Source organism: Ochlerotatus camptorhynchus, unplaced genomic scaffold (assembly GCF_037179485.1).
Source record: "Ochlerotatus camptorhynchus isolate MF236.1 unplaced genomic scaffold, CSIRO-AGI_Acam_v1.1 ptg000130l, whole genome shotgun sequence".
Taxonomy (NCBI): Eukaryota; Metazoa; Arthropoda; class Insecta; order Diptera; family Culicidae; genus Ochlerotatus; species Ochlerotatus camptorhynchus.
Window position 1 is genome coordinate 2,906,088 of NW_027040620.1, and position 25,816 is coordinate 2,931,903.

Consider the following 25,816-nt stretch of genomic DNA (forward strand, 5'->3'; position numbering starts at 1 on the left):
GAACACACTTAGGTACAAGTCTCTATATTTAGTTAAGAATGAATTTACAAAAAAAATAAGGCTAACGTTCTAATATCCTAGGCAAGCTCACGATTACGTTTTGTGTTCCATCGCATTCGCTTCTGTCTCTCGTTGATGCAGTTCTTGCTTTAGCTGTTTGGTCAGCTCAATCTGCTGCTGAAGGTTGTAGGTGTTTTCGATCTTCCGTTGCTGCTGACGCTGGATGTCCCGTATCACTCCCTCGTGTAACTTGGCTCTGCAAAATGAAAGGCAGTTTATGCAATATGTTTTCGAAATGATAGATACTACACAATCAGGTAACATGCCTGTCGGAGGTCTGCTTGTAATGAACGTATCCAATTATTCCGCCGGTACCAATGCAAGCTCCCAGTAGGAAGACCTTGGAAGTTACGGACATCGTTTGTTATGCAAAAACCGGATAAGGTCTTCTAGAATTCGAGGTGTTCGACAATTTTATAATTTTTTTTTTTCTGGTATCAGTAAAAAACTTATCAGCTGTCAATATGATCAAAACAAAACAGCGTAAAAACATCGAAACAGGGTCTCATGCTGTTGGTCGATTCATTCTACTTGCACACAAGTCAATACGGGTACGGCATATTGAGTCGAAAAGAATTTTCTCTACACTGAGGAAACTAGAATTACGATTTTCATAATATGTTTCGTATGAACAAGCATTTTGAGCTCTGCAAATAGTTTCAAACGACACGTATGTTATTCATAGCATGCGTATGAAAATTACATGACTTAAAAATGATTCCTATACGAAATGAGTCTAAATTTCATACGAGGCTGCAATGAACTTTATGAGTTGATCTTGTGTGAAAAAAAAAATCATACGTCGTTCGTATGAAACGCTGTTGAAAACAAAACAATATGACGTACGAGCCGAAATTACTAGCGTATGTTAAAGTTGGGCTGTATTGAGATATAAAAACGCTGAATTGAAGAGTTTATGGCTTTAATAATAACCATTATCGCGTACTGGTAGATCCAGGAGAGCGATTTGATTTGGACGTGAATTGCATAATGGCTAGAACAAAACGTAAGAAGGTAATGTAAAGATTATTTCAAATATTTACTATCAATTTGTCCACAGAATCTGGCTAATATCAAAATACCGCGATTACTGCAATCCTGTTGCGACAAGGGATGTAACAGAGTTAAAGTTGGAACCAGTGGCGTCAATAGCCAGGCAGATTGTAATAGCCCGGCACTTTAAATTTTAAAGTTAATTTTAGAGTGATGTCCTTTATAATACAAAAACTCAAATGCAACGCTTCATCGTTTAATTTTTCTTTGTTTATAAAATAAATATGAATTTATGATTACATGTAGGTATATAATTAATGTGCAAGAAAAAAAAAACTACAAATAGCTACAATGAATTTCATAGTTGATTCGATTGCTTTTCGTATTCCTCTCGTTTCTAATTCATACGAATGAAACGTAAATTTCATACTCATAACGTATCATTTTCATACGACACATTTATGAAATCCATATGTGTCTACTGCAAAAAACATAAATGATAACGTTCATATTTCTATCGTATGAAATTCAAAATAAATTCATAAATAAATTCTGATGATGGTACAGCACGCAACAACCACCCTACTGCTTTCTCTCTGAGATGATCACGTTGGTCATGACGAGAGGAGCAACACAATAGTTGGGTAAATAAGAACTGCATTATAACACACCATCGACTGGAAATGCTCTCGCAAACGTGGGGCTTTAGGTAGTGATGAAAACGTCGCTAGAACTATTCCACAGCCGCAGTCAGTTTATGAGCAACAAGAGGGACGCACATTTTTGCCTGTGGACTTGGAGACATACTTCAAGTCCCCGCGTACATCGTACGGGCTAGGCAAAAATGTGCGTCTATCTTGTAAACTGTCGCTTTAATGGCCCTTCGCTCATTTTCAACTTCTATTCAATTTTCATACTGCCGTACTCTAACGGAACTATCCACCTACCCTCTTCTAAAGATCATTCTCTAGCTAATAAATCATCACACTAAAGCTTCATGTTAGCATTTTCAACCAACTCTGAAAATCGTTAACTTCGCGTATGAAGTAACATAAAAAACACTTTGAATGTAACAACTCAAGGCGGGAGTAGCCGTCAACAATGCTGATGATGGTACAGCACGCAACAACCACCCTACTGCTTTCTCTCTGAGATGATCACGTTGGTCATGACGAGAGGAGCAACACAATAGTTGGGTAAAGAAGAACTGCATTATAACACACCATCGACTGGAAATGCTCTCGCAAACGTGGGGCTTTAGGTAGTGATGAAAACGTCGCTAGAACTATTCCACAGCCGCAGTCAGTTTATGAGCAACAAGAGGGACGCACATTTTTGCCTGTGGACTTGGAGACATACTTCAAGTCCCCGCGTACATCGTACGGGCTAGGCAAAAATGTGCGTCTATCTTGTAAACTGTCGCTTTAATGGCCCTTCGCTCATGTTCAACTTCTATTCAATTTTCATACTGCCGTACTCTAACGGAACTATCCACCTACCCTCTTCTAAAGATCATTCTCTAGCTAATAAATCATCACACTAAAGCTTCATGTTAGCATTTTCAACCAACTCTGAAATTCATTTGGTTAAATTCCATAAACATTTCGTATGCAATTCCAACGAATTATTTCCTCAGTGTAGAAATTTATACACTCAAAGATAAATTAAATCAACAAAGCTTAAAAGCATGCAGATTCCCGCTTCACCTTATTGAGTCCGAGCCTCGGTCCGAGCCATGATTACTTCGACAGTAGTCATGCATGATTAATTTCGAAATAATCTTTCCAGTATTGCTCGTTTCACACCAAATTGAACTAATAAGTGCGTTTTCACTTATTAAAAAGTGTGATAAAACAGCAAGTTTACGTCTAATCGTTTTGGTGTCTTCGGTGCACTTATTCCTTATGATGCAAGCAATAAGTGCTCCGAAGACATCAAAACGATTTGACGGAAACGTGAACTTTTATCACACTTTTTGCATTTTTGGGACACTCCAGTTTCAGATGCAATCATCAATATTAAATATTATTCTTTTCCAATCCTGAATCAAAACAGATTAAAATTCAAAATTTTAATATAGGATCAAAAATGATTAACATTTATTAGAAAAAAAAGAGATTATCTTCAATCTAATCAACCATGATTAAACTGGGATTAATATCAGGTGCTTTGTTTTTTGAAAGAGAGTATTAATTTTTAATCTTTCAATATGATTAAACTGATGATATGATGATTTAATGTCAAATTGATTAAATTTCAAGCAAAATGGGAATAGTTTAATTTATCAGAGTATGCACGTTAGAATTTATTCTTTGAGGGGTTCCTACCAAGCTTGTAGGTGATTGGTAATCAAAAATTACCACAAATTAATAAAATAATTAGTGAATTTTGAATTACTCAGTAATTTCAATGTAATAAAAATAATTGTTGATAATGTATGGGTGATTTCAGTAATTCCTACTGCTTGGAAAATAATTTGATAATTTTAAAGATAAAAAACACGAGAAAAAACCATAATTTGAGTAATTCCATAAATTTTTGTACTCTGGAATTATCATATCCTTTATGATTATATGTTAATTTAATGATTTTAGTTGTCCTCAGGTATACTTTATTATTAAAGTAGTTAAAAACATTGTTAAAATTACCAGAGTAAATTTGGCCCGAGTCCTATAGGGACACAACTATCAAAGCGAGACAAAAACTATACAGTTTGACAGTTTTGTACCCAGTATTATTCAATATCGGGACAAAGGGAACACCAGCGCTATTCTTCCTCTATAGTATATTAGCTCTATTATGAGCTCCGATCCACGAGATGTTTTGTTTGCAAAAGCTTATAAGGTCTTTTCAATCTTTAACCTTCAATTCATTTTACTCATCCTACTGATTGACTGTCATTCGGTCATGAAGGTCACTGGTTTCCGCAAGCCGTCGACAAAATTTTAGGTAAAAAATAAAGTAAATATTTGAAAACGCACTTTACACATAATATTAGTAAAATGTTACGTTATTAAATTTATTAAATTTTATCGGCAAATTTTACCTATTCCAATTCCTCGCTATATGCTGGGTATTAGTATAGAGGTAACTCTAAGACTAGTAGGTCCCGAAGAAACGTGCTCAACTTTTTTGGCTCAGCTCTGGTACTATCTTCGGTCCCAAGCGAGGGGGGCGACACATATAAATCTCAATTCTAGAAGCTCAAAAAATCTCACACTAGCTATAATAAATCTACGAAAAATCTTCTTTCATTTCTCGTATCTACTTGCATCGTGCACCATCTTTTTGCAGGAAAGCTTCAAAATCGTGATAAAGGGTGTCCACTATGAAATTGCCACACACAAAATTGATTCGCAAAATTCGAGTTTTCATCCGATTGCCATCAAATTTTCAGGGATTGAGAAATAACTATTAAACTTCATTTTACCATTTTACTCGTATTTTATTTACAGTCCATACGCAAATGCCCGCACCTTGGCCTTAACCCCGGCCATAAGATTCTGCACAACCTGTGAATCAACCGTTTTTTGCATGTAAACCCATACTTTCTTCAGTTCCTCGACTGTCTTCACTACCTTAGGTCGTTTAAGAAGGTGCTGCTTCATAATCGCCCAGTACTTCTCGATGGGGCGGAGCTCCGGAGTGTTGGGAGGGTTGAACATTTTCGGCACGAAATTGACCTTATTGTCCGCATACCACTTCAGCACGTCCTTGGAGTAGTGGCATGAGGCCAAATCCGGCCAGAAGATTGTTGGGACGTTGTGGGCCTTCATGAGAGGAAGCAGCCGCTTCTGGAAGCACTCTTTTATGTACACCTGTCCGTTCATCGTGTCCTGGGTCACGAAAGGTGCACTCCGCTTCCCGCACGTGCAGATGGCTTGCCAAACCAGGAATTTCTTCGCAAATTTGGACATCTTCTGAGTGCGGATATGCTCCGGAACGCTGAACTTATCCTTGGCCGTGAAAAACAGGTTGCCGGGGATCTGTTTGAAGTCGGCCTTCACATATGTTTCGTCGTCCATGATGCAGCATTCAACTTTCGTCAGCATGTTGAGGTACAACTTCCTGGCACGGGTTTTGGCGGACTTGTTCTGCTTCTCGTCGCGATTAGGGGCCTTTTGTACCTTGAACGTTCGAAGCCCAGCCTTAGATTTGGCCTTCTGGACAAAACTTCGGCTTAGGTGCAGCTTCTTAGCCACATCCCTAACGGAGGCGTTCGGATTTCGGTTGAAGGCCCCAACTACGCGGTTGTGATTTTTGGTGTTGTACGGAATACTTTTTCCTTCACTTCTGGGCTTCCGATCGGTGGTCAACCGTTCCTCGAACCGCTTAATCACTCGCGACACCGTGGAATTCGCGATTCCCAACGTTTTAACGATGGAACGATGCGAGAGATCCTTGTTCTCGTGATGAATGCGCAAGATTTTATCACGCACGAGCTGTTCTTTCGACTCCATTTCCGCGAGTTTTGATCACAGGACTTTAAAACTTGCAGGATGTAAATAATGCACTATGAACTAAATCCACCCAAATTTTCATTAAATTCTACCCAACGGTTAAAAAGTTAGAGCAATTTCATAGTGTGGCAATTTCATCGTGGACACCCTTTAAATCTTCTTTCTATCCACACTTTCTACGCGAAGCTAGCCACAGCAAAACACAATATTTCCTGCATCGTAGATAGAGTCGTCCCCTTCGGTCCCAAGCTAATCGATTCACCCCTCGAAACATACACACAGAAAAATTTACCGTCGAAACAAACATATTTGAGGTAAATTTAAACGTTCTGGCCACAAACATAAACTAGGTTGATTTCAAACGTATTCCATGTTTGAAGCCATTGTTAATAATGTCTAAAACAAAAATATTGTTACGTTTATTTCCAAAATATTCATTTTAAAAATAAACTTGAATATTTTTGGTTGATTTGACAACTATATGTGATCAAAAATAAATATGTTTATTTTAAAAATGCTTTTCATGTTTAAAATAAAAAAAAAATCAAATTAATAAATGAAAATCGGCAGACAGAGCATCTATATTCTTGCTATTTTTCGGTGCGATTAAGGGTGGTCTATGGGTGTTGGGATCCAGGTCCAAGATCCGGGGGGCCATCGGAGTGGGTGTCCGGAGGTTCCAAGTACAATAAAATCGGTGAAACTTTGTGATATTAGCGTCGTTTTGTCGTTTCTGACGCTGGTCCTCTTACCGGCCTCTTTCTACGTTTGGTGTTGGGGGATTATCTGTTTTTCTTTCGATGTCGCGTTTGGGTGAGGATGATATGGGGATCGGCAGCAGAAACGCCAGAGTGACGTTGATATTGTGGGGTTCCACCGGTTTTATCGAGCTTGGAACACTTACTTGCGTGGATATCCGGAACATCTACACGCTAACTTCTGCTTACTCACCAGGTGAGTCGATCGTACTCACTTTCGTCCGAGTTGTCAAAAATTGAGTAAACGAGAAATGTCAAACTGAGTAAAAGCCACTATGTCAGCAAAATTCTGGAGTTGGAAAAAATGCCAGTCATGTCGGAGGAAACCTCATAGGAAATGTTACTTAAAACCGACTGAAATGCCTTCAGGTAAGTACGAATTGCTTAGGGTAACGGTGTTGAACCAGTTTCTGCTCCGTTAGAATGAATCCGGAGCAGGCAATTTCCATGTCCTTGAAAAAAAATCAAAACAAAAACCCTTCCCGCAACTGAAAATTCCGCCGAGTGGATTTTACTCAGTCTACGTGAGAACGTCGTTTACTCAAAAGTGAGTCAACATAAGGCTACTCAATTTTGAGTAGCCCTACTTGCCGCTGAGATGAGTACATTCGACTCAATTTTGAGTTAACCAGAATGAGCGTGTATACTTCGGTTTCGCCGCTTGCAACCAGTTTTCGGTTGAGTTTTCCGAATGTAAACAACAAGGAAAAAGGACACGCTGAAAATTGTTTACCCAGAATATGTATTGTTGAAATAAACATGTTTTTGAATTTAAATCAAACGTGTTTTCAATTTACTTTGAACTATTTATATTTTTATATAATGAACATATATTTGTTTGATTTAAATGAACAAAATTTGGTTCCGTGAATAATAAGTTGTTAAGAACCATTACCATTCCAAATAATTTGAAATTATTCTTGTTTTCTCCATACATTTTCGGAAAGAAAACACAGCAAAAAAAATGTAATTTCGATCATTACGTTGATCGCTGATGTATGAAATCAAGAGCAAATTTTCATTATGTCGTAAGTAACATTCGCACCAATCCGAGAAAAATAAAGTTTTGTTTTGATGACCGAAAAGTTATTTCTATTTCCAAGTAAACACATATAATCTCATAGTGATAGCAATGTTTAACATATTTAGCAGGGTTTTAATCATACAAATGCAAATCGCTAGCTTTCATGCTAAAAAATACTGGTTTTTGAGTCAAAAGTTATTATACGTCGTTTGGAGGCCCCTATTGTTACTTAAGTCAAAGTGTATTTACCAGGATATTCGGGAGAATTATCAATTACATCTCCTTACGTGCAGCCCATTCATCATTTTAGGACTACCGAAATCATCTTAGCAACAAACAGTTCGATTTATTCACTTTAATAATGAGAAAGCGAAACGACGAACGTACACTTTTCACGGGTTTCTCAGCGCTGTTACTTAAGTCAAGCGGCATCTCCATAGAAATTGGGTGACTTAAGTAACATCGAAAACTATTTTGATCGGAAGGTGATTACGTCAAAAAGCAATTTGACTGGCAAATAAATTTAAAAATAGGATTTGATCCTATATTCGGACAGTATATAGTGTAATAGCAGGAGAATCGATTGACACTGATAGCTCGACTTTGTTTACCTTTGTTACATTCGACGTAATGAAAATTTGCTCTTGAAATAATGATGTAATCTCGGATGTAATAGCAAAACGCAGATGCACTCCCTAATAAAAAATAACCATAAACGAACGATAACCCAAATCATTGAACTATTCCAAAAATGGTTTGGATGATACCCAGAACACGTCGTTAAGCAAATTAACCATACAATTTTTATTAGGGCTCGTTTATTGCGTTTGAGCCTTTATTTTTTACTCGGGATCACTTTTAAAAAGATATCGGAATGCAATTTTTCCGTGCCAAAGACCAAAACATCGAATAACATCGCGGCTGATCGATTTTGTTTTGGCTCTCCACTTTGGTGCGCTGGCAGAAATTTGCACGGATTTATTTGATCCACTTTTTTCACGAAAATTTTCCGGAAAAATCGTAAAATTCAGTAGAAATTGCTGCTTGTGAGCAACGCCACTATGGCCAACTTAACGAATTTACTCAATATAAATGTGGACAAACTGTTCGAGCAGCAGAGCATCGCCGAAATCGATCAGGTTCACAAGCGGCTCCAAGCGGAAGTCGAACTGAAACGGGAGGAGCTTCGAACGATGGTTGGGTAAGAAGATTGTTTGTTTTGTAATGTTGCATGATTCTGTATTCGTTGGTTTTGTTTTTCAGTGAACGCTATCGTGATCTGCTAAAAGCAGCCGACACCATCGGGGACATGAGGACGACGGCCAGTTCTATCATTCAGAACGTTGAGAATATTACTTCCGCTTGCCGGAAGCTTAACGATCATCAGCTAATCGGATTCCGTTCGGGAAGTGATCAGCAACGAGTGCTTCGAAAGAACACCAACAACAAGTTTCATGGTGTTATCGTACAGATTAAACTGCTGACCAGTCTGCCGGAGATGATATGGAGCGCCATCGACGATGAGGATTACTTTGTAGCAACGCAGTTGTTTATCTTCTCGAGACACATTTCCACCGGTTTGCAGCTAGATTCAAATAGTGAAATGATGGCCAAGTTTCCGGTGGCCAAGAAGCAGTGGGCCGTCTTGAGTCAGTTCTTCTTCACCATCAAACAGAATTGCGCCTCCTGTTTGGAGCGGGAAGATTTGACACCCGAAGTGGCTGCCAAATGCTTGGCCAGTTTACTGCTGCTTGAAAATTGTCAACTAGATCATATTCTGTCTTTGTTTGTGCAAATGCGTCTCAAGGCATATGCGGGCGTGCTGTCGGAAAATTCACGACACGGAAAGGTGAAGGATAAGATTCTGGCTAGTTTGAAGCTGCTGATGAATACGGTAAATTTGATGAATGAATGTTTCATCGGTTCCGAGCAAGAACATGGTTTATTGATAAAGGAACTTATGCTGGTCACGGATGAAATTGCGCTACCGACCATACATTTGATCAAATCTGAAGATCCTAAAATTATTCAAACATTACCTGATATAATCTGCAAATTCAGGCCACGAATCGTCTTGCAGTCGTTGAGTCCTGAATTGGTACGAAAAAGTTCTCAACTTTGGCTGAAAAATGTCGAGAAGATTGCAATCAGCCAGCTGAGCAATTTGATGGACCTAGTAACGACGATAAAAGTTCTTCATGACATAAAGAAACTTTCGCTGGAAGCAGCTTGCAAACCTGGCGAGTGGTCGATAATTTGTAAAAAGTTGTCATTTCCTGAGTCTTTAGATTTCTACGTTCTATTCTACCAACCATTGATTAACTCTCGCATCAAGGCAATCATCAAAAAGTGCTGGTCCGAAATGGTTACAAGCAGCAGTTGCGACATTCTCAACTTGCTTTCTTCTGTGGCCGTCGACAAATCATTGAGAGATGTGAAATCTTTCGTTTGGTCCGAATCCTCGGAGGATATTCCCCTGAACTTGAAAGCTGCATTAGATCGTTCAAATCTGGCGACTCACTATCTGTTGATGAAATCGAAAGCCTTTCCACCAGTTTTGGTAAATCTTGCATCATCACTCGATGAACGAATCCAGTCGCTAACGAAGGACGTAGCGTCTTTCCTGGAAACATCAGCGACGAATGAAACGAGTCAACTCATCGAGTTTTACAGCGATTGCAGCGTGGAAAACATAAATGAGCTGCTAACAGCCATCAAGACCAGGGACTATAAGCAATCGCCGGAAAAATTCATTCTGTTGGCTCGTCTTCTAATTGCTTACAGAGAACTATGCCCTTCGCTGAAGCAATGCCTCACGCCGTCCTTGATGACTCAAGCCGAAGTCACGGTTCCCTGGCAAAGCGAGGACAAACTTACCGATGGCGAACGGTGGAGCAACGTTTCCGGTTTGCTGGAAGAGGAAAGTTTGAGATTCTGGAAGCTGTGGTTGGAGCAATTCGTTACAAAATGGCCCCAGCTGGAAAGGCAAATCAGTTACCAGACACTGCTGACGGAATTTCCGGTATGTGACATTTACCTGCGGTATTTTTTTCTCGTTTATCTATTGCAAATTTCTATCACACAGCTCTGGGACACAGTCACCATCGAGGAAAACGACGAGCAAAACCAACCGGTGCAATCGACCATACACGTACCTGCCCTACCGAGTTTCCCCCTGCAAAAGCTTCTGCATGTCATTGCCACTCTTCTAAACGCGTTAGTTCCACAAACGATCCCAAAAACCATCATAGTTCAGGTGGTCGAACGAATTATTTCCTACTTGCACGACCATTATCAGTTCCTATCGCAGAATGAATTCGTTCGGAAAAACCAAAACAGTGCCTTGCAGTATTATTTCGATCTTAAATTTGTCCAACTGCTCTTCTCCGGACGCGAACGCAAGCAACTGGCGGATCCCTACAATGATCTGATTAACGAATTCAAAACCTACATCGATCCGTTCGATTTCGATGTGTTCTACCCGCACGTTAACACCAATGTGAAGCGTGCCGTCCAGCGGATGCATCATTTCTTCGGTATTCTGGTGGCGAATGGTGATCAGCTGAATTCAATCCTCGGAACCGCTGGCAGTGGAGCAGCCGTTCCGATCAAACTAGCAGGACAGGATAAGAATCCCAACATACTGGCACTTAGTTCGAACAGTGCCAGCGAAACGTGGTTCCCGCTGTTGCCCATCGTTACCAAGGATTCACTGACCGCCAGTGCTGGAGCTGCGCCACTGGAGCCAGTCAAAGCGACGAAGCCTGCTGAAGAGATGAAGGTGAGTTGATGATTACATTTCTGCTTTTATGAGGAAATCAACCTTTGATTTGAATTTGATTTGCATTTCACAGGATAAGTTTCGAATATCGTAATAGTAAGACTTGGGAATTGCGCGTGTGTGTGTAGTGTGTATTTGTTTGGTAACTAATTGTGGTTTTCATTCCTGTCGCAAATATCTTGCTAATGTACGGTTTTTGCGGTCACCTCTCGATATTTTATGATATTCTTAACGTGTTTGATTGAGAATTATTGTTATGTTGCTTTGCTGCTTCTAACCCCATACCTACACACTAAGATTATTTTACAGATTTCTGTAAAATTTTACCGAAATCTCAACAGCTGAACGTTCGGTAATCAATTTTACAGTTTTCCTGTAATTATTTACATATATCTGTGAAAAATTCACAGATATTTGTGAAAAATTACAGGAAAACTGTAAAATTGTTAACCGAACGTTCAGCTGTTGAGATTTCGGTAAAATTTTACAGAAATCTGTAAAACATTCTAAGTGTGTATGCTAAATAGTTTACTTCAAAATACTGTTGTTTTATACACATAACAATACCAACAAGTTTTCACGATTCTGGAACTGGGAGAAATATTTGAGATTCAGGATTTTAGAAGTTCTGTATTCTGGTACTTTGATGAATTTTTGAGATCTTATAAATTTCTGGGAAATATTATCAATTTTCTAGAATTTTGAGGATTTTCTATACCCATTGAATTCATAAAAATATTTGGGTTGTCCGATTTTGACATTTTTAAAGATTCTGAAATCGATTTCTCATAGTTGAAGATGATAATTTCAAATAACAGACTAAAGTGGTAATTTGTATACGATAGATGAGGAGATGAAAGTATAGAATTGATAGTTCCGTTTAGAGTACGGCAGTGTGAAAATTGTATATAGAGAGTAGAAAGCGAGCAAGGACAACTTTTAAGGAAGGTACAAATCGGTTTGATCATCTCTCTTTACCAAACTCCCCCGTTGGAGAGGGATGGTGAGCCACCACTTCTTTTTCTTCTTATTTTTGTTCATCTTCTTCTTTTTCGCATTTCAAGCTTATTGCTTGTCGAATATTGGCCTATTGCGTGCTCTCAACTTGGTGTTCTATATGCACTTGCACAGTTATTAATTGAGAGCTTTCGATGCCTGTACCATTTTTGCATTAGTATTATCATACAGTTAACTCTAAGACCAGAAGGTCCTGAAGAAAGGTGCTCAACTTTTTAGCTCAGCTCTAGTACTCTCTTCGGTCCCAAGCTAATCGATGCACCCCTCGAAACATGGGAAAATCCACGAACCCCTCATTTTATCTGCCAAACTTTCATAGCGAATCAAAAAAAACATTGCGTAGTACTAGAATTTCGACTAGAATGGAATACGTTAATCGATTTGATTGGGACCAATAGGCTAGTCAAGTAGTGATCCAATTTAAAATCGTTAGTTTCCACCGGTTGTTATTATTGTGTGGCAAGTAAAATCATACCCTATGCCCAGGGAAGTCGAGAAATTTTCAAAACCGAAAAATTCCTAGACCGGACCGGGAATCGAGCCCAGTCACCTCCAGCATGGTCTTGCTTTGTAGCTACGCCTTTACCGACAGAGCTATGGAAGGCTCCAAAAATTATGGATCATGCAATCATGGATCGATTCTAGTGCCGTAAATAAAATCGATCCGTCAAGATCGATATTTCCCTGAAGATCGCCCATTCCTACTATCATGCGTCGGGCTCGTGACCATGTTACAGTCGCTAAAAAATCAATGGAAACGCATGGTAGTCTAGTCACGTCTAGTCGCATATAGGGTGTCCCCGAAAGTATAAGTACACTTTCAACTCGCCGCCATTTCTATCCCGATGAAGTTTGTCACCTGATCATCGATGTGTGTTGTTGTTTACTTATTGCTCAACAAGTTTGTAAACGCAACGTGCATTTTTTTTACAAAATCATCAAAATGCGAGGCATTTCCCCGGAAAAGCGCAAACAGATCGCGCGTCGGTGCATTATTCCCAACCTATCAGTAAAGAATTTGGCGAAAATGGAAGAAGTAAGTATCGGAGCAGTCCAGCAGGACACATCGAAATGTGGCCGTAAACCGGGACCGGTGGTCCGCAAGCTGGACCAGAAGATCACCAAGCTTTCGTCAATAAGAAAACCGTCTCTGTTCGAGATTTCCCGTGGAATTCCCGCAGGTTCTGATACTGAGGGCATACGCATAGAATGTGCTCGATTGAGGCTGGAGTTCTACAACTGACGCAAGTCCTGTGGAACGGCGTTCCACCGAAATTGTGCGAGATCTTGGTGTGACCGGTCCTCAAACGCGACCGCGACGCGACGCTATCTTCTGATCCCGCTGGTTCAACTGTTCTGTTAATTATCTCGGCCCCATTATGAAGAGGGAGCGGTTTTGGGCCCACTCTGCATCCCAAGCTTCCCGTACTTTGCTCACGATCCAGCGCTTGACATCGTGTAACGGTACGTCGTTGGTAAAGCGAGGGGCAGATGGTCCTGCCCCAGCCAGAAAGTCAGCTTCAGCAGAATACCGTGTTTGGTGGCGCGGACTTCATCGTCGCCTGTACCCAGGGATGAGTCGAGGCCTCGGATGTCAGGGCGTGTATGACGCTGTGCGAATCCGTGAGGACCAGGATCGGTCGGTCGAAGAGCGTTGTAGCAGCGATGAAGATGGTAGCAGCTTTAGCAGAGAAAACAGAACATTGCGGCGGTAAGCTGCAGCTGGTTGGTGTGATGTTTCCGGCTAGACTGATACTGACCCCGGCCCGAGAGCGAGATCCGTCCGTGTATCGGTGAGTGTGCGTGAGGTATTTTTCTCCTAACATTTCAGCTACAGTCCTTTTCATGGCCACGGAATTGTCTCCGGCTTTTAACCTATCCTTAATCTGGCTTTCGATTTTCGGTAATGGTGTTTGCCAGCATTTGTCTTCATGCCAGTGGACCCTTGCCACTAGGGGGAGATCTTCGTTGGCAGCCGTGCGGAGGAGTCTGTTCGCCTCGTCGAGGAAGAAGATCCCTTGATTTCCGGATGTCTTCGAGATGAAAGCAGCGGCTTTGGTTGCGATAGCTGCGGTTATACGAAAGCGGAAAGGCAGGATACCTGCGTCGAAGCATGCAGCGTCAGTGGGCGTGGATGGCAGCAGGCCAGAGACAATCCGGACGTAGGTGTTGTAGACTGGTGCTAACGTAGCTAAAAGCTTATCCGTTACGAAGCAGGTCATCTCCAACCCGTATAGAAGGCGACTGTCGATAATTGCCGCCACGTGAAAACGGATGCGGCGGTTGTTCGTTCTATTCTGTCGGGAAATGGTCCGGCTGCGGCAATTTTTCTCGACTGCACTGAAATGCTGTTCAAAGTTGAGGAATCGGTCAACGAGAACTCCCAGAGCTCTGACGATCTTCTTCAGCGGTATGGACTGGTCATCGATTTTGATCGGTGGTCTTGGGCTATCATCCTTGTATGTACTGGCGTGGGTCCGGTGGTGACGATGAGGATGTCGTCGGCGTAAACGAACACATATATGTTTTTCGGTAGTTGACGGAAGACTCCGTTCATCGCCACGAGGAACAGGGTAACGGCGATAACCGATCCTTGTGGACACCCGTTTCCTCGGGGAAAAGCCGGGATTTCGTGTTGTCGACTGCGACTCGGAATGAGCGGTTGGACAAGAAGTTCTCAATGAAGTGAACGATGGGTCCGTTAAGACCCCACTCGATTAGTTGCTTAAGCACGAGGGGCGTCAACATTCTGTTGAAGGCCTTCGATATGTCGAGCGCTACTATCTCGGTGAGCAGACCACTGTCGTAGGCGTTCTTGAGAACTTCCCCTAGGGTTGCGAAATAGGTGGACGTTCCGAAACCTTGTCGGAAAGCGTGCTGTCGGTGATTAAGGAAATTTCCAGCTTCGAGGTGTTGCTTCAGTCTTCGATTAACCATACGCTCTAGGACTTTGGCCATACAACATGTTAGCGCTATTGGACGGAACTTGCTGACTTCACAGGTGGCTACCCCGGCTTTCGGAATGGGAACTAATAAGCTTTCCTTCCATACTGCTGGGTACCCGTTAGTGAGCCAGAGCTTGTTGAAGAGGTCTAGCAACCGTAGCCTCTTGAGTAGAGGATATCCGATTACGTCGGGTCCCGCCGACTTCCCGTTGCTGCAGCGAAAGGCATGCTGCAGTTCCTGCCAAGAGAAAGCTTGGTTTATACCGGTATTGGCGGTGTCGAGGGGTACTATGAAGTCTGCGATGGATTCGGTCGATGGCTTGGTTTTCTGCTCGAACTTGTTGTCATTCTTGTCAATAGTTGCGAGCTCGGTGAAGTAGGTACCGAGTTCATCAGCTACCGTTTCCGGATCGGAAACCGTGGAACCATTAATCTGGGTGTGGCCCCGTAACGTGGGTAGATCACCTTTTCGTGGTACGTTACGGAATGTAAGATCTACCACCGATTCATAGTCCTGACTACTTCAAACTAGGGGAACAGGATTTTTCAGTAAATCAAGGAACACATCTTAGTCCTTATTACTTTTTATGCCTTGTTGATAGTGACAAGACTCGGCTTTGTCCACCGAGGATGATCTTGAAACAAGGAAAAATGAGTTAGTTAGTCTTCATCTATGTAACTCCTAATCTTCTATTCATTATTCCCTAGTTTGAAGTGGTTAAGACTAGGGTTCTGATGCATGGTCATTATCGGTGTCATTCCATAATTTTGTTGCTAAGGAATCCAGTTTTGACTGACAAAGGGGCGCGCCTTTGGAGGGTGTTTCAACACTCCGAAGTGTATAAATAGCGGAACCTTTCAATTAGAGTCGGATCCTTTCGATAAATGCGAGAATGACTCTGTAAAAAAAATCGAATACTTCTTCATTTCTCAATAGTGATGGGGTAATACGACATGCACTAAACTAAGGACACGGGATATATTACAATAGATAAAATTACTGGTCGCAGTGGTGTTAGATCCCGAACAGAGGATAAAAAAACCAAAAACCTGGACGTGAAGTGGTGTCGTGCGTCCTTTCCCTCTAAGGGCGTTGATTCGCTGCCAGAGATCGGCCGAGGATTGCGATGCGTTCATCCCTTCCAGGAACTCCATCCAGCTGGATCGCTTGGCATCACAGATTTCTTCTCGGCATTGGTTGTGTAGTTCACGGTAGTGACAAAGGGCCTCCTCTCTGTCGTGGTGTCCGATGGGGAGCCACTTTACACGTGCCTTGCGCCGGGCGTTAAAAGTCTAACACTGTTTCTTGACGTCAAACTCGGCCTACGGATTCTAAGCTCGGCCTAACGCATTGAAAGGCCATTGAAGCGCCAATGAATTAACTTCGGCCTATCGGATGAAGATAAAGATTGATTCGGTCGGAGCGCTTCATTTGTTTTTGAGAATATTGGGTGCAAACATTCATATCACGCGTGCTTATTGACTTCGTTCGGGAGCATTTACCAAACGCATAATTTACCTGTTAACGCCGAAATCATGGATTTATTTGATACTAGCTGAGTGCGCCCGGTCTTGCTCGGGATTCAATATTAGCTTGAGTTTATGCGCCGATTTAAAAAAAAAGCATGCTATATTGTACGTAGACCCCCCCCCCCTATTATCTAAGGGGCTACCCCCTATGATTATCTCCTTATACCCCCACACTCGCCCCCACATGCCTAATTTGGTTCCATTTGCTTGATTAGTTCTCGAGTTATGCAGAAATTTCTGTTTCATTTGTATGGGAGCCCCCCCCTTACAGAAAGGGGAGGGGTCTCGAACCATCATAAGAACCTTCCACGGCCCCAAAAACCCCTGTATACAAATTTTCACGCCAATCGGTTCAGTAGTTTCCGAGTCTATAAGGGTCAGACAGGCAGACAGACAGACAGAAATTCATTTTTATATATATAGAAGATAGAATATAGAAGATTTTCTGCTTGATAGGCCCATAATGGGCGCTTAGGCCGAAGTAGTTCTCTCCCCTATTGTTTATATTGTCGTTCCGCTTTTTCTCATCGTCGTACTGTGAAAATCTTCACTCTTTTCGTTGTGCTGTTTATAATCAACAGCGAGGGTTACGTTGTGCCTGTGAGAAAAGACTTTCCATGACTCTACATATCACTGTTTGCCAAAAACGTTCAGACAGCGATAGCTACATAGCTAATGAGGCCTATTCTGCGCCGCAAGTGAGGTGCGGTGTCTCGCTGTCACTAGTAAGGAGACAAAAGTCACCGCGGGTGAGGTGACTCTCCGTGCAAATCTATTGTCCTAGCTAACAAATTCATGAATCTAAACTTTCCCACAATAACTAATGATATAGAATACAATGTAAATAATAATTCAAATCAACTTAAACTATCTATAAATGACATTATCAACACTCTAAAAACTAAAAAAGACAGTTCTGCTCCAGGTCCTGATAACATTTCATATCATATTTTAAAAAATACAAACATTCATCTTCTTAATGTAATAGTCAACATGTGTAATGAAGTTTTAAATAGCCGTAACATCCCAGTCAGCTGGTTAACCGTAAAAGTAGTTGCAATTCTTAAACCAGGGAAAAATGAAATTTGCCACACATCATATAGACCTATTTGCTTAATACCTACATTCTTAAAAATAATCAATATTAAAATTAAATCAGAAATAGTCCATTTCATACAAACCAATAATACTATACCGAAATACTCCTTTGGTTTTAAAAGCAAAACATCCTCAATAAATTGTGTTAATTACTTAGTTTCTAAAATAGAGGGCGCTAAAAACAGGAAACAATGTATCATGGTCACTTTTTTGGACCTATCGAAGGCGTTTGATAACGTCGATATTTCTATATTACTGGGAATTTTAAAAGAAAAGAAATTTCCGGAACATTTAATAGATTGGATATATTTCTATTTAAAAAAAAGAATAGCAGTATTAACATTAAATAATGGCACTACAATAGAAAGGATTACAAATAAGGGACTACCTCAAGGCTGCCCGATATCACCTATTTTGTTTAATATCTACACAACTAAATTACATGAAACAATAGAAGAAGGAACACTCATTCAATTCGCAGATGATTTTGCTGTTGTCATAGAAGGTATAGATGCAATAGATACTAATAACAAAATGAACAGAACGCTCAACACAATTTGTTCAAATTTAGAAGATTTAGGAATGCAAATCAACCCAGATAAGTCGGCAACATTAGTTTTCATGAACAACAATATTCCAGATGATATAGTTATCAAAATCAACAACAAACAACAGTAGAAATAAAACATGCACATAAATATTTAGGAATTTGGATTGATTACAAATTAAACTTTAAGGTACACATTACAGAAACGGTTAATAAAGCTAAGAAAAAAATTAATATTTTAAAAATGTTAAGCAGGAAAAAAGGCGGGTGTCACCCGAATGTCCTTCAAAAAGTAAATAACTCCATCGTTAGATCTCAATTAGATTATGGATTATCGGTATATTCAAAAGCAAGTAAGACAGATTTATCTAGGATCGAAAGAGTGCAAAATGCTTCAATTCGAACTTCTTGTCGTTATTTACAATCTACACCAAATCACATACTTTATGCAGAATTGGGAGAACTTCCATTAAAATACAGATCTCAATATCTTACTTATAAAAAAATTGCTAAAAACACTCTACTATGAAACAAGTCCAATGATCACTTAAAAGATTTAATTAATTCAGATGAACTACCTAAACACCATAGCTTTCTAGAAAAGATTGCATCAGTTAACAACTTCCATACACTACAATGTAAAACCCAACAGATACAAATACATCAATCAATTAATACTAATGTTATTGAAATAGTACCTATAATAGCATCTTTACATAAGAAAAATACACCATTAGCGTTACAGAAGTTAACCATTCAAAAATTAATCCAAGAAGATTACAATTCATATTTTAAAATTTTTACTGATGGCTCAAAAACAAATGTCGGTGTGGGCTATGGAATTTATGATCATGAAAATAAAATATCCTTCAGTAATAAACTAAATTCTAATTTTACAATAATGAATGCAGAACTAGTAGGTATTATTGAAGGACTAGAATATGCTATCACTATTGAACAATTTAAAGTAGTTATTCTAACTGACTCACAAAGCGGCTGTATAGCCCTAATAAATAATAGTTTTGAAAATTACCTAGTACAGAAATTTTATACTCTCGTTCACTACAATAACTTTCAAAAGGTGGTTATCCAATGGATTCCGGGTCATACAAATATAACAGGAAATGACAGAGCTGATAAAGCAGCGAAACTAGGAATTACCAAAGCTAGAATTGAAGACTATCCTCTAAGTATAGGGGACTCACTAATCAGTTTTAAAAATGAATTACTGTCAGAATGGAACGAGGAATACAAAGAACTATCAAATGAAAAGGGAAAAGAACATTATCAAATAATGGATAACATAACAATGAAACCATGGTACCATAAAATGGAAATGACTACGACACAAACAATTACAATGGGAAGAATAAGAACATTTCACACAGCAACTAAAGACAGGCTATATAAGTGGAATTTAATAAGAACTGAAAATTGTGAAATCTGTGCAGTCCAGGAAAATTTGCTGCATATCCCTTATGAATGTCCAAATCGAAACTTGATCAGAAATAACTATCCTGTATTAGCAGACAAATCCAAATTCATCAGCATCCTAAAAAATAAAAATATCGATGAATACCTTCAAATAGCCGATTTTATAAAAGAGGTTGGAACCAATGTTTGAGTAAACCGATCGCGAATTTTTAATTGTTTTGACTTTAACATTTCCTTAAATTTAAATCTTTTATTTTGCACTCCTTTCCAAGACATACTGTTCATCTTTGCTTGAAAATTTCTGGCAGAAGTTAACCAAAACATAACATAAATACCGTATACGTCAATTGACAACCAACTATCACTTGATACGCCTGGCTAATATGGACCAACAGGTCTGTGCCATAAAAAGGGAGAAAAAAAAAAAAATCTATTGTCACCTCACTAGTGACAGCGAGTCACCTCACCTCACTCGCGGCGCAGAATAAGATGGGATGTGTTGACGACTCTCGCGTGAGTGTCATAATATGTTGCATCACTGCTCAGAACGCATTTTAATGAAAGCGTCACATGTTTTGTTTATTTTTCAGAACAGTGATAAACAAGTACCTGCCCGTTTTACTCCGTCCGTCCATTTTATCCGCAACACCCCTAATACTGTCCATAAAGGCATAGCTGTCCCATCTCGGTGTGTTTTCCTATTCATATGGCATGGGACAGTTGTGCTTTTATGGGTAGTATTGTGAATTAATCTCTGATAGTATTACTGTTATTTTGCATGATGGGACACTCTAACATGTTTTATTTTTGTCACTAATAACTAATGATAATATCATACAATGTGACAGTAAACCTCAATTGGTTAACTCAAAACTGACGGAAACGCACATGTGACTGATATCCCGAGCAAAGTCTGAGATCAAATAGAAAACTAAATTTGAAGTTGATGTAGCTGATAATATGCATAGTCAGGTTGGTGTCTTGTTGGTTGTTTTAACGATTAAATATAAAAATTGAGACAGTTATTTTTAAAAGAGATGAACTAGCCTTAGGCTAAAAATCTCTCTAATAAAGGAAAAAAAAAAAAATTGAGAGCAAAAAATCATCCTGTGACATCGCATTGAAAACTAATTCTGCTATCAGTGAGAGCAGATTGAATACTCAATTTGATGTACATTTTTCCTGTTACCGACAAAACGAGTATTCAATTTGATGCTCTGCTAAGGCAATGAAAACAAAACTACAACAACATATTTTTGAAAAGAAAATGTATAGCAAAATTAAAACAAAATTTGTTATCACATTTTGATTTCAGTTTGATGTTGATATCAAAATTTGATTCCGACTTGCTGTCATTTTGATCCTGAATTTTGTTCGGGATGGATCTCGGGATGGACTTTGCTCATGTCGTAGTTGAATTTTGAAAATTTCTACTTTTTTCAGTTATCTAACATGCAATGGACGGCAAGTTGTTGAGAAATAAGATTTTAAATTCACACTCGCCTTTCCTATGACATATTGGTCGTAATCAGCGTTGCCAGGTCATTTTCAAAAAAATCTGGACCAGTCAAAATATAAAATCTGGAAAAATCTGGATCTTAACATAATGCTATTGAAATCAAAGTGATGTGTCAATCTCCCGTAAAAATCTGGGACGGGACTTGACAATCGAGCTTCTCACTCTTCTTGAAGAATGCCCTTCAGAAAGTTGTGCGTGGTGTTTAACAGAGTTGACCAATGATGCCAGGAATGTAATTTTTTTTTCTATTTTAATTTGGATTTTATTCGTAGTTTCTACCGTAGTCTAGCGCTTGTACATAATTTTTGCTCAACACAATAAAATCAATTATAAACAAACCACAATATCCATCGATTAAAACACGCAGTGCACTCGATTTTTCAACTTTCCTTTCGCAAATATAACTAATTAACAACGCCATTGACGTCAACATTGATTCCGGCATCACTGCCATCCAGGTTGATGCGATCCCTCTGTCCTTTTTATTCCACGATTGCTACTGTCAAATCGACCAATCAGAAATTGGCTCGAAATCGCTACCCGATTGTCAAGTCACGTCCCAGGTAAAAATCGGTCAGTATGATCATCTGGAATTTATTCAAAGTCTACCAGAATGTTTATGAAATCCGTGTTTAAAAAAACATATAAAGCCAACTTGTTAACATTGCTAAAATCATCCAAAATTTAAGAAAAGTATTGACACAGTGTTCCCAAAAATTTAATTTTTCATTACGCAGCATTTCAAAATTGATTTAAATTTTTGGTAAAATACTGCAAAAAATATTTTTATATATTTCATTCTTGACATCATACAACTCACAACACTCGGTAGACCAGTAGGCAATTTTATTTTAAACTAAAATTTTTCTGGCTGAAGTGAGAATCAAAGCCTAACATCGTGGTACTCACACACAGTTTACCTAAACTACGGATAACTCCACATGACCATTGCAAATAATGTTATGCCAAAGAATAATATTATTATATAACTAAAATGAAAGTCTGAAAGCGTCATTTTTGAAGTCTCAGGATCATGAAATGATTCTAAATTATGGAATTTATATTTTTCCTGGGTCCTGGTCCCCATCATGAAATTTTTTGTTAATCTGAATTTACTTCATTTACAGAGTTCAATTTTAATCATACTAGAATTTCATCATACTTCTATTCTGGATTCCCCTTATCTAATCTTGATAATATCCAAACTTATAACATTCTAAGAGTGCTTAGCATCATTTCTTGTAATCTCTTATAAATCGCTCTCTGGATTCCACAATTCCCTCAAACTGGTAATAATGTCCAAGAATTGGCATAATTTTGTCTCAATATTTCTCTATGAAATTCCCTTAGAATATTCTTAATAATTTCCTTGGTACGCTCTTCAGAATGACTGTCACATTCTTCTCAGACTTATCCTTTGAACTGCTTTGTAGGTAAGATCAGAATTGTTTTGAAATCCTCTTCAGTATTTCCTAAGTACTCAAGTACTTTGCCAAAAAGGCCTTGAAAGTCTCCCATTAATTGCCAGATTTCTTAAAATTTGATAAAAATTAATCTCCATAGAAACATTGGACAGAATTCCATTGAAATTATTGTCACGATTCGTATCAGCATTCTCCTTTTAAGTTTAATCTTAAGAATTTTCTATGATGTCTCTTCCGAATTCTAACTATTTCCTTTTTTCACAAAATCTCCATTCAATTGTCATCAGAGTTTGCAAAAGACAATTTATACCGTCTTCACTTCAATCAAAGGTTGCACAGACTGCATACTTACACTTCACTGTAAACTATTTTCAGAATTACCTTACAATTCTAAAATCTAGAGCAATTCGGAATTCTAAAGTATTGCAGCCTGCTAAGGTAACTCAATATTCACAGGTACTTTAGAACTCTATTTAAAAATCTAATTAATTATCCTAAAAAATATCACGACATACTTCAAAGTCCTGGTGGTTGGCTCGAGGGTTGTCTAGATTCAAAAGCCTTGCTTATTTTCCAAAGCTCAATTTATTGTTTTCAATCCTGAACAGTTTTCGATTTCTCTAAATTCCAAAATTAGGAAATCCAGGATTGAAAAAAAAATTTAGCCAAAATCTAAAAAAAAAAAACCTGACTCGATATTTTTAAAAAATTAAAGATATTTTACAGCCAATAATGTTTAGAAAATGTCTCAATTTTCATGATTCTGCAACCCATTGCAAACATGTTGTAACAATTCCAATAATGTCCAACGTTGATGGCCTTTAGTAATTAAAGTAGTAAGTTTGACTTTATATTTTTTGTTTAGAGGGTCCGTTAATTGCAGTGATATTTATAAAGCAACACATTTTAAAAATCTGGGAAAATCTGGAACATATTTAAAAATCTGGATATAAACGTGATCTGGCTAGACGACTGAAAATCTGGAAAATCCAGATAAATCAGGAATACTGGCAACAGTGGTCGTAATGCCTATTTTAAGATTATTTGTAGACTAAACGGAGAATGAAACCCTAAATCGAGATTGGGCCTTCATTTACCGCTCACATGGATGTAAACAAGTGGTAGTAAGTTCTTGGTTCTTGGTGGTTGCAATTAAAAAAAATGTGCTATTAATGGAGTTTCAGCAATTATACGGTAAATCTCTGTTAAATGTAGTATTTAACACACTGAAGAGAGTCTCAACTACTAAAATTTTTTAAATTGTTCTAATTTTTAATGTGTATAAACAAGTGAATGAGCCAATATTATTGCACGATACTTTAAAACATCATTTCGATGAGATCATTCAACAAATCCCATTATAAGTGGTGCTGTGTGCAGCATTGACTAATTCGAGTCTATTTATAAGTGAAACAGTTCAGATTCTTACCCTTTTTCATCATCCATTTGCAGCCTTCAAAGCCACCATCCAAAGAACCTTCCGCTAGCAGAACGCGAGAGACGGTTTCCTCTTCAACGGTAACGGCGCAAAACTACGCCAAAGGTGCAGCAGCTTTCTTCGGGCTCGATAAGGATTGGTTCAGATAGACATACCTACTAAAATAGCAATAAGGCACTTGTGTTATTCATCAATTGTTGCGTTTAATACTTTTTCGTCTTCAACTTTCTTCAACTTCGCCTAATTTTAATGCGTCTTAAAAATAATACACACAATATTTAAACACAGAAAAAGGAATACTTATAAAGTAAGAATTTGGTCCGACTCAAAACCGTAGCCAAAAAATTTCACAGTCCAATTTATCTCTTCCGAAAGGCCATCTGTTGAGGATGCTCTCCGGGAAAGGGGTTGAAGCTCACCAGATCTCCGCTGCTATTTTTTATTGCCACCCTTTTTTCCTCCTTTTTCTGGTCCCTTACCTCCAGCAGCACTTTTATTTTCATTTCCACCTTTCGATTTGCCTCCTCCACCTTTTTGCTGAAACCAAGTCCAAATAAAGTATATTCCGAAATCCGACGGGTGGAACCAAACCCCTTCCCTCTCAGCGGGTGGGCGTTTGATTCCTTTCATACAACTATGATAATTACATTGCCTCCTGGGTTGCCACCAGCACCGCCTCCGCCACCGCCTTTGCCTTTGCCCATATTGGTCACTTAAATAAAATTTATTCTTCTAAACTCTTAAGAATTTCTCCGCTGTCCGTTCGAACTGAGATCTTGGACTGAACTGCGCATTTTTCTTTAGTGACCAAAACCATATATCCGAAACTATTTCACCACACGACCTCATCGTCCCAGATAAGTTGGCATGTACCTAGATATATGTGTAGTAATGGTAGTAGAAATATTCAAATTGGAAAGCAAACAATAAAACCGCTAATCTACTTATACAAAGAAGCATGTAGGTATTTAAAAAAAAATTGAACACCAAAGCAAGAGCAAAGTGACATTTAAAAATAGCCAATAGGTCTTGTACAAATCAAGAAGTCATCAGACAATTTACCATAATCGTATGCTTTCAACAAATTATTGCCGACCCACTACAATGGTGTTATTTACCGCTGATGGCGCGCGCGCGTACCGGTTGATACAGATTTAAATATAAACGTTGTGTACTTACCTACAAAAGAGTACGGATAACTACCAGTCATTATCCGTTCGTCGATGCTGTCCATCGTCGCAAGACGGCGCTCGTGGTGAGTGATATGACAACGCGGTGTTTAACCTGCTGCAAAGTGCACATTGAGTACAACTCGAAATTTCCACAAATTTGTAGAACTGTCGGATCCATCCATCCATCCATTGATCGTCACGTGCTTGCTGCATTGATTGACGAGAAAATGCTTGGCATCTCGCTTTTCAACTGCGTGTCCTTGAACTTGAACGGTTTGTCCCGGGCGCGCCAAGAATGAACAAACGTCTAGGGTGGGTGCCAAAAACGCAAATGAATGCTAGAACGACGGAATATGCTGCATGTCCTCGGTTGCAAGTGCTAGAAAGTGCACGATACTTCCTGATATTTGTTTTTAACGTAGGATGAAAATTTTGCATTGTAATTCAGGTTATTTAAACAAAGCTACTATTCATTAATATAAAACTGATTTTGAAAAGCTCTTAGGAGGAATGGTTGCCTAAGGTTCCGCCTAAGGACAACCACATAATAAAGTTCGTAGAAGTTCTTGGGCGTTTAAAAGGTAAATACTCTACAAGGAGGAAGGAGGGGTCCGCA

The 25,816-nt window shown here is 39.1% G+C and overlaps 2 protein-coding genes and 1 long non-coding RNA gene across 3 annotated transcripts; 1 reads left to right on the forward strand and 2 right to left on the reverse strand.

Annotated features, from left to right (window-relative positions):
* Positions 1-54: 54 nt before the first annotated feature.
* On the reverse strand, positions 55-462 carry LOC135700169 (protein PET117 homolog, mitochondrial). Its single transcript, XM_065220589.1, has 2 exons — positions 327-462; positions 55-256 (listed from the first exon to the last, which is right to left on the reverse strand). Exons 1-2 carry the CDS (start codon positions 416-418, stop codon positions 94-96), a joined length of 255 nt encoding a protein of 84 aa, XP_065076661.1. The 5' UTR covers positions 419-462; the 3' UTR covers positions 55-93.
* Positions 463-8,262: 7,800 nt separating this feature from the next.
* Positions 8,263-24,427, forward strand: Cog1 (conserved oligomeric Golgi complex subunit 1). Its single transcript, XM_065220632.1, has 4 exons — positions 8,263-8,496; positions 8,559-10,317; positions 10,381-11,076; positions 24,043-24,427. Exons 1-4 carry the CDS (start codon positions 8,357-8,359, stop codon positions 24,175-24,177), a joined length of 2,730 nt encoding a protein of 909 aa, XP_065076704.1. The 5' UTR covers positions 8,263-8,356; the 3' UTR covers positions 24,178-24,427.
* Positions 24,215-24,875, reverse strand: LOC135700233 (uncharacterized). Its single transcript, XR_010517570.1, has 2 exons — positions 24,676-24,875; positions 24,215-24,565 (listed from the first exon to the last, which is right to left on the reverse strand). It is a non-coding gene; the product is annotated as an uncharacterized LOC135700233 (long non-coding RNA).
* Positions 24,876-25,816: the final 941 nt, after the last annotated feature.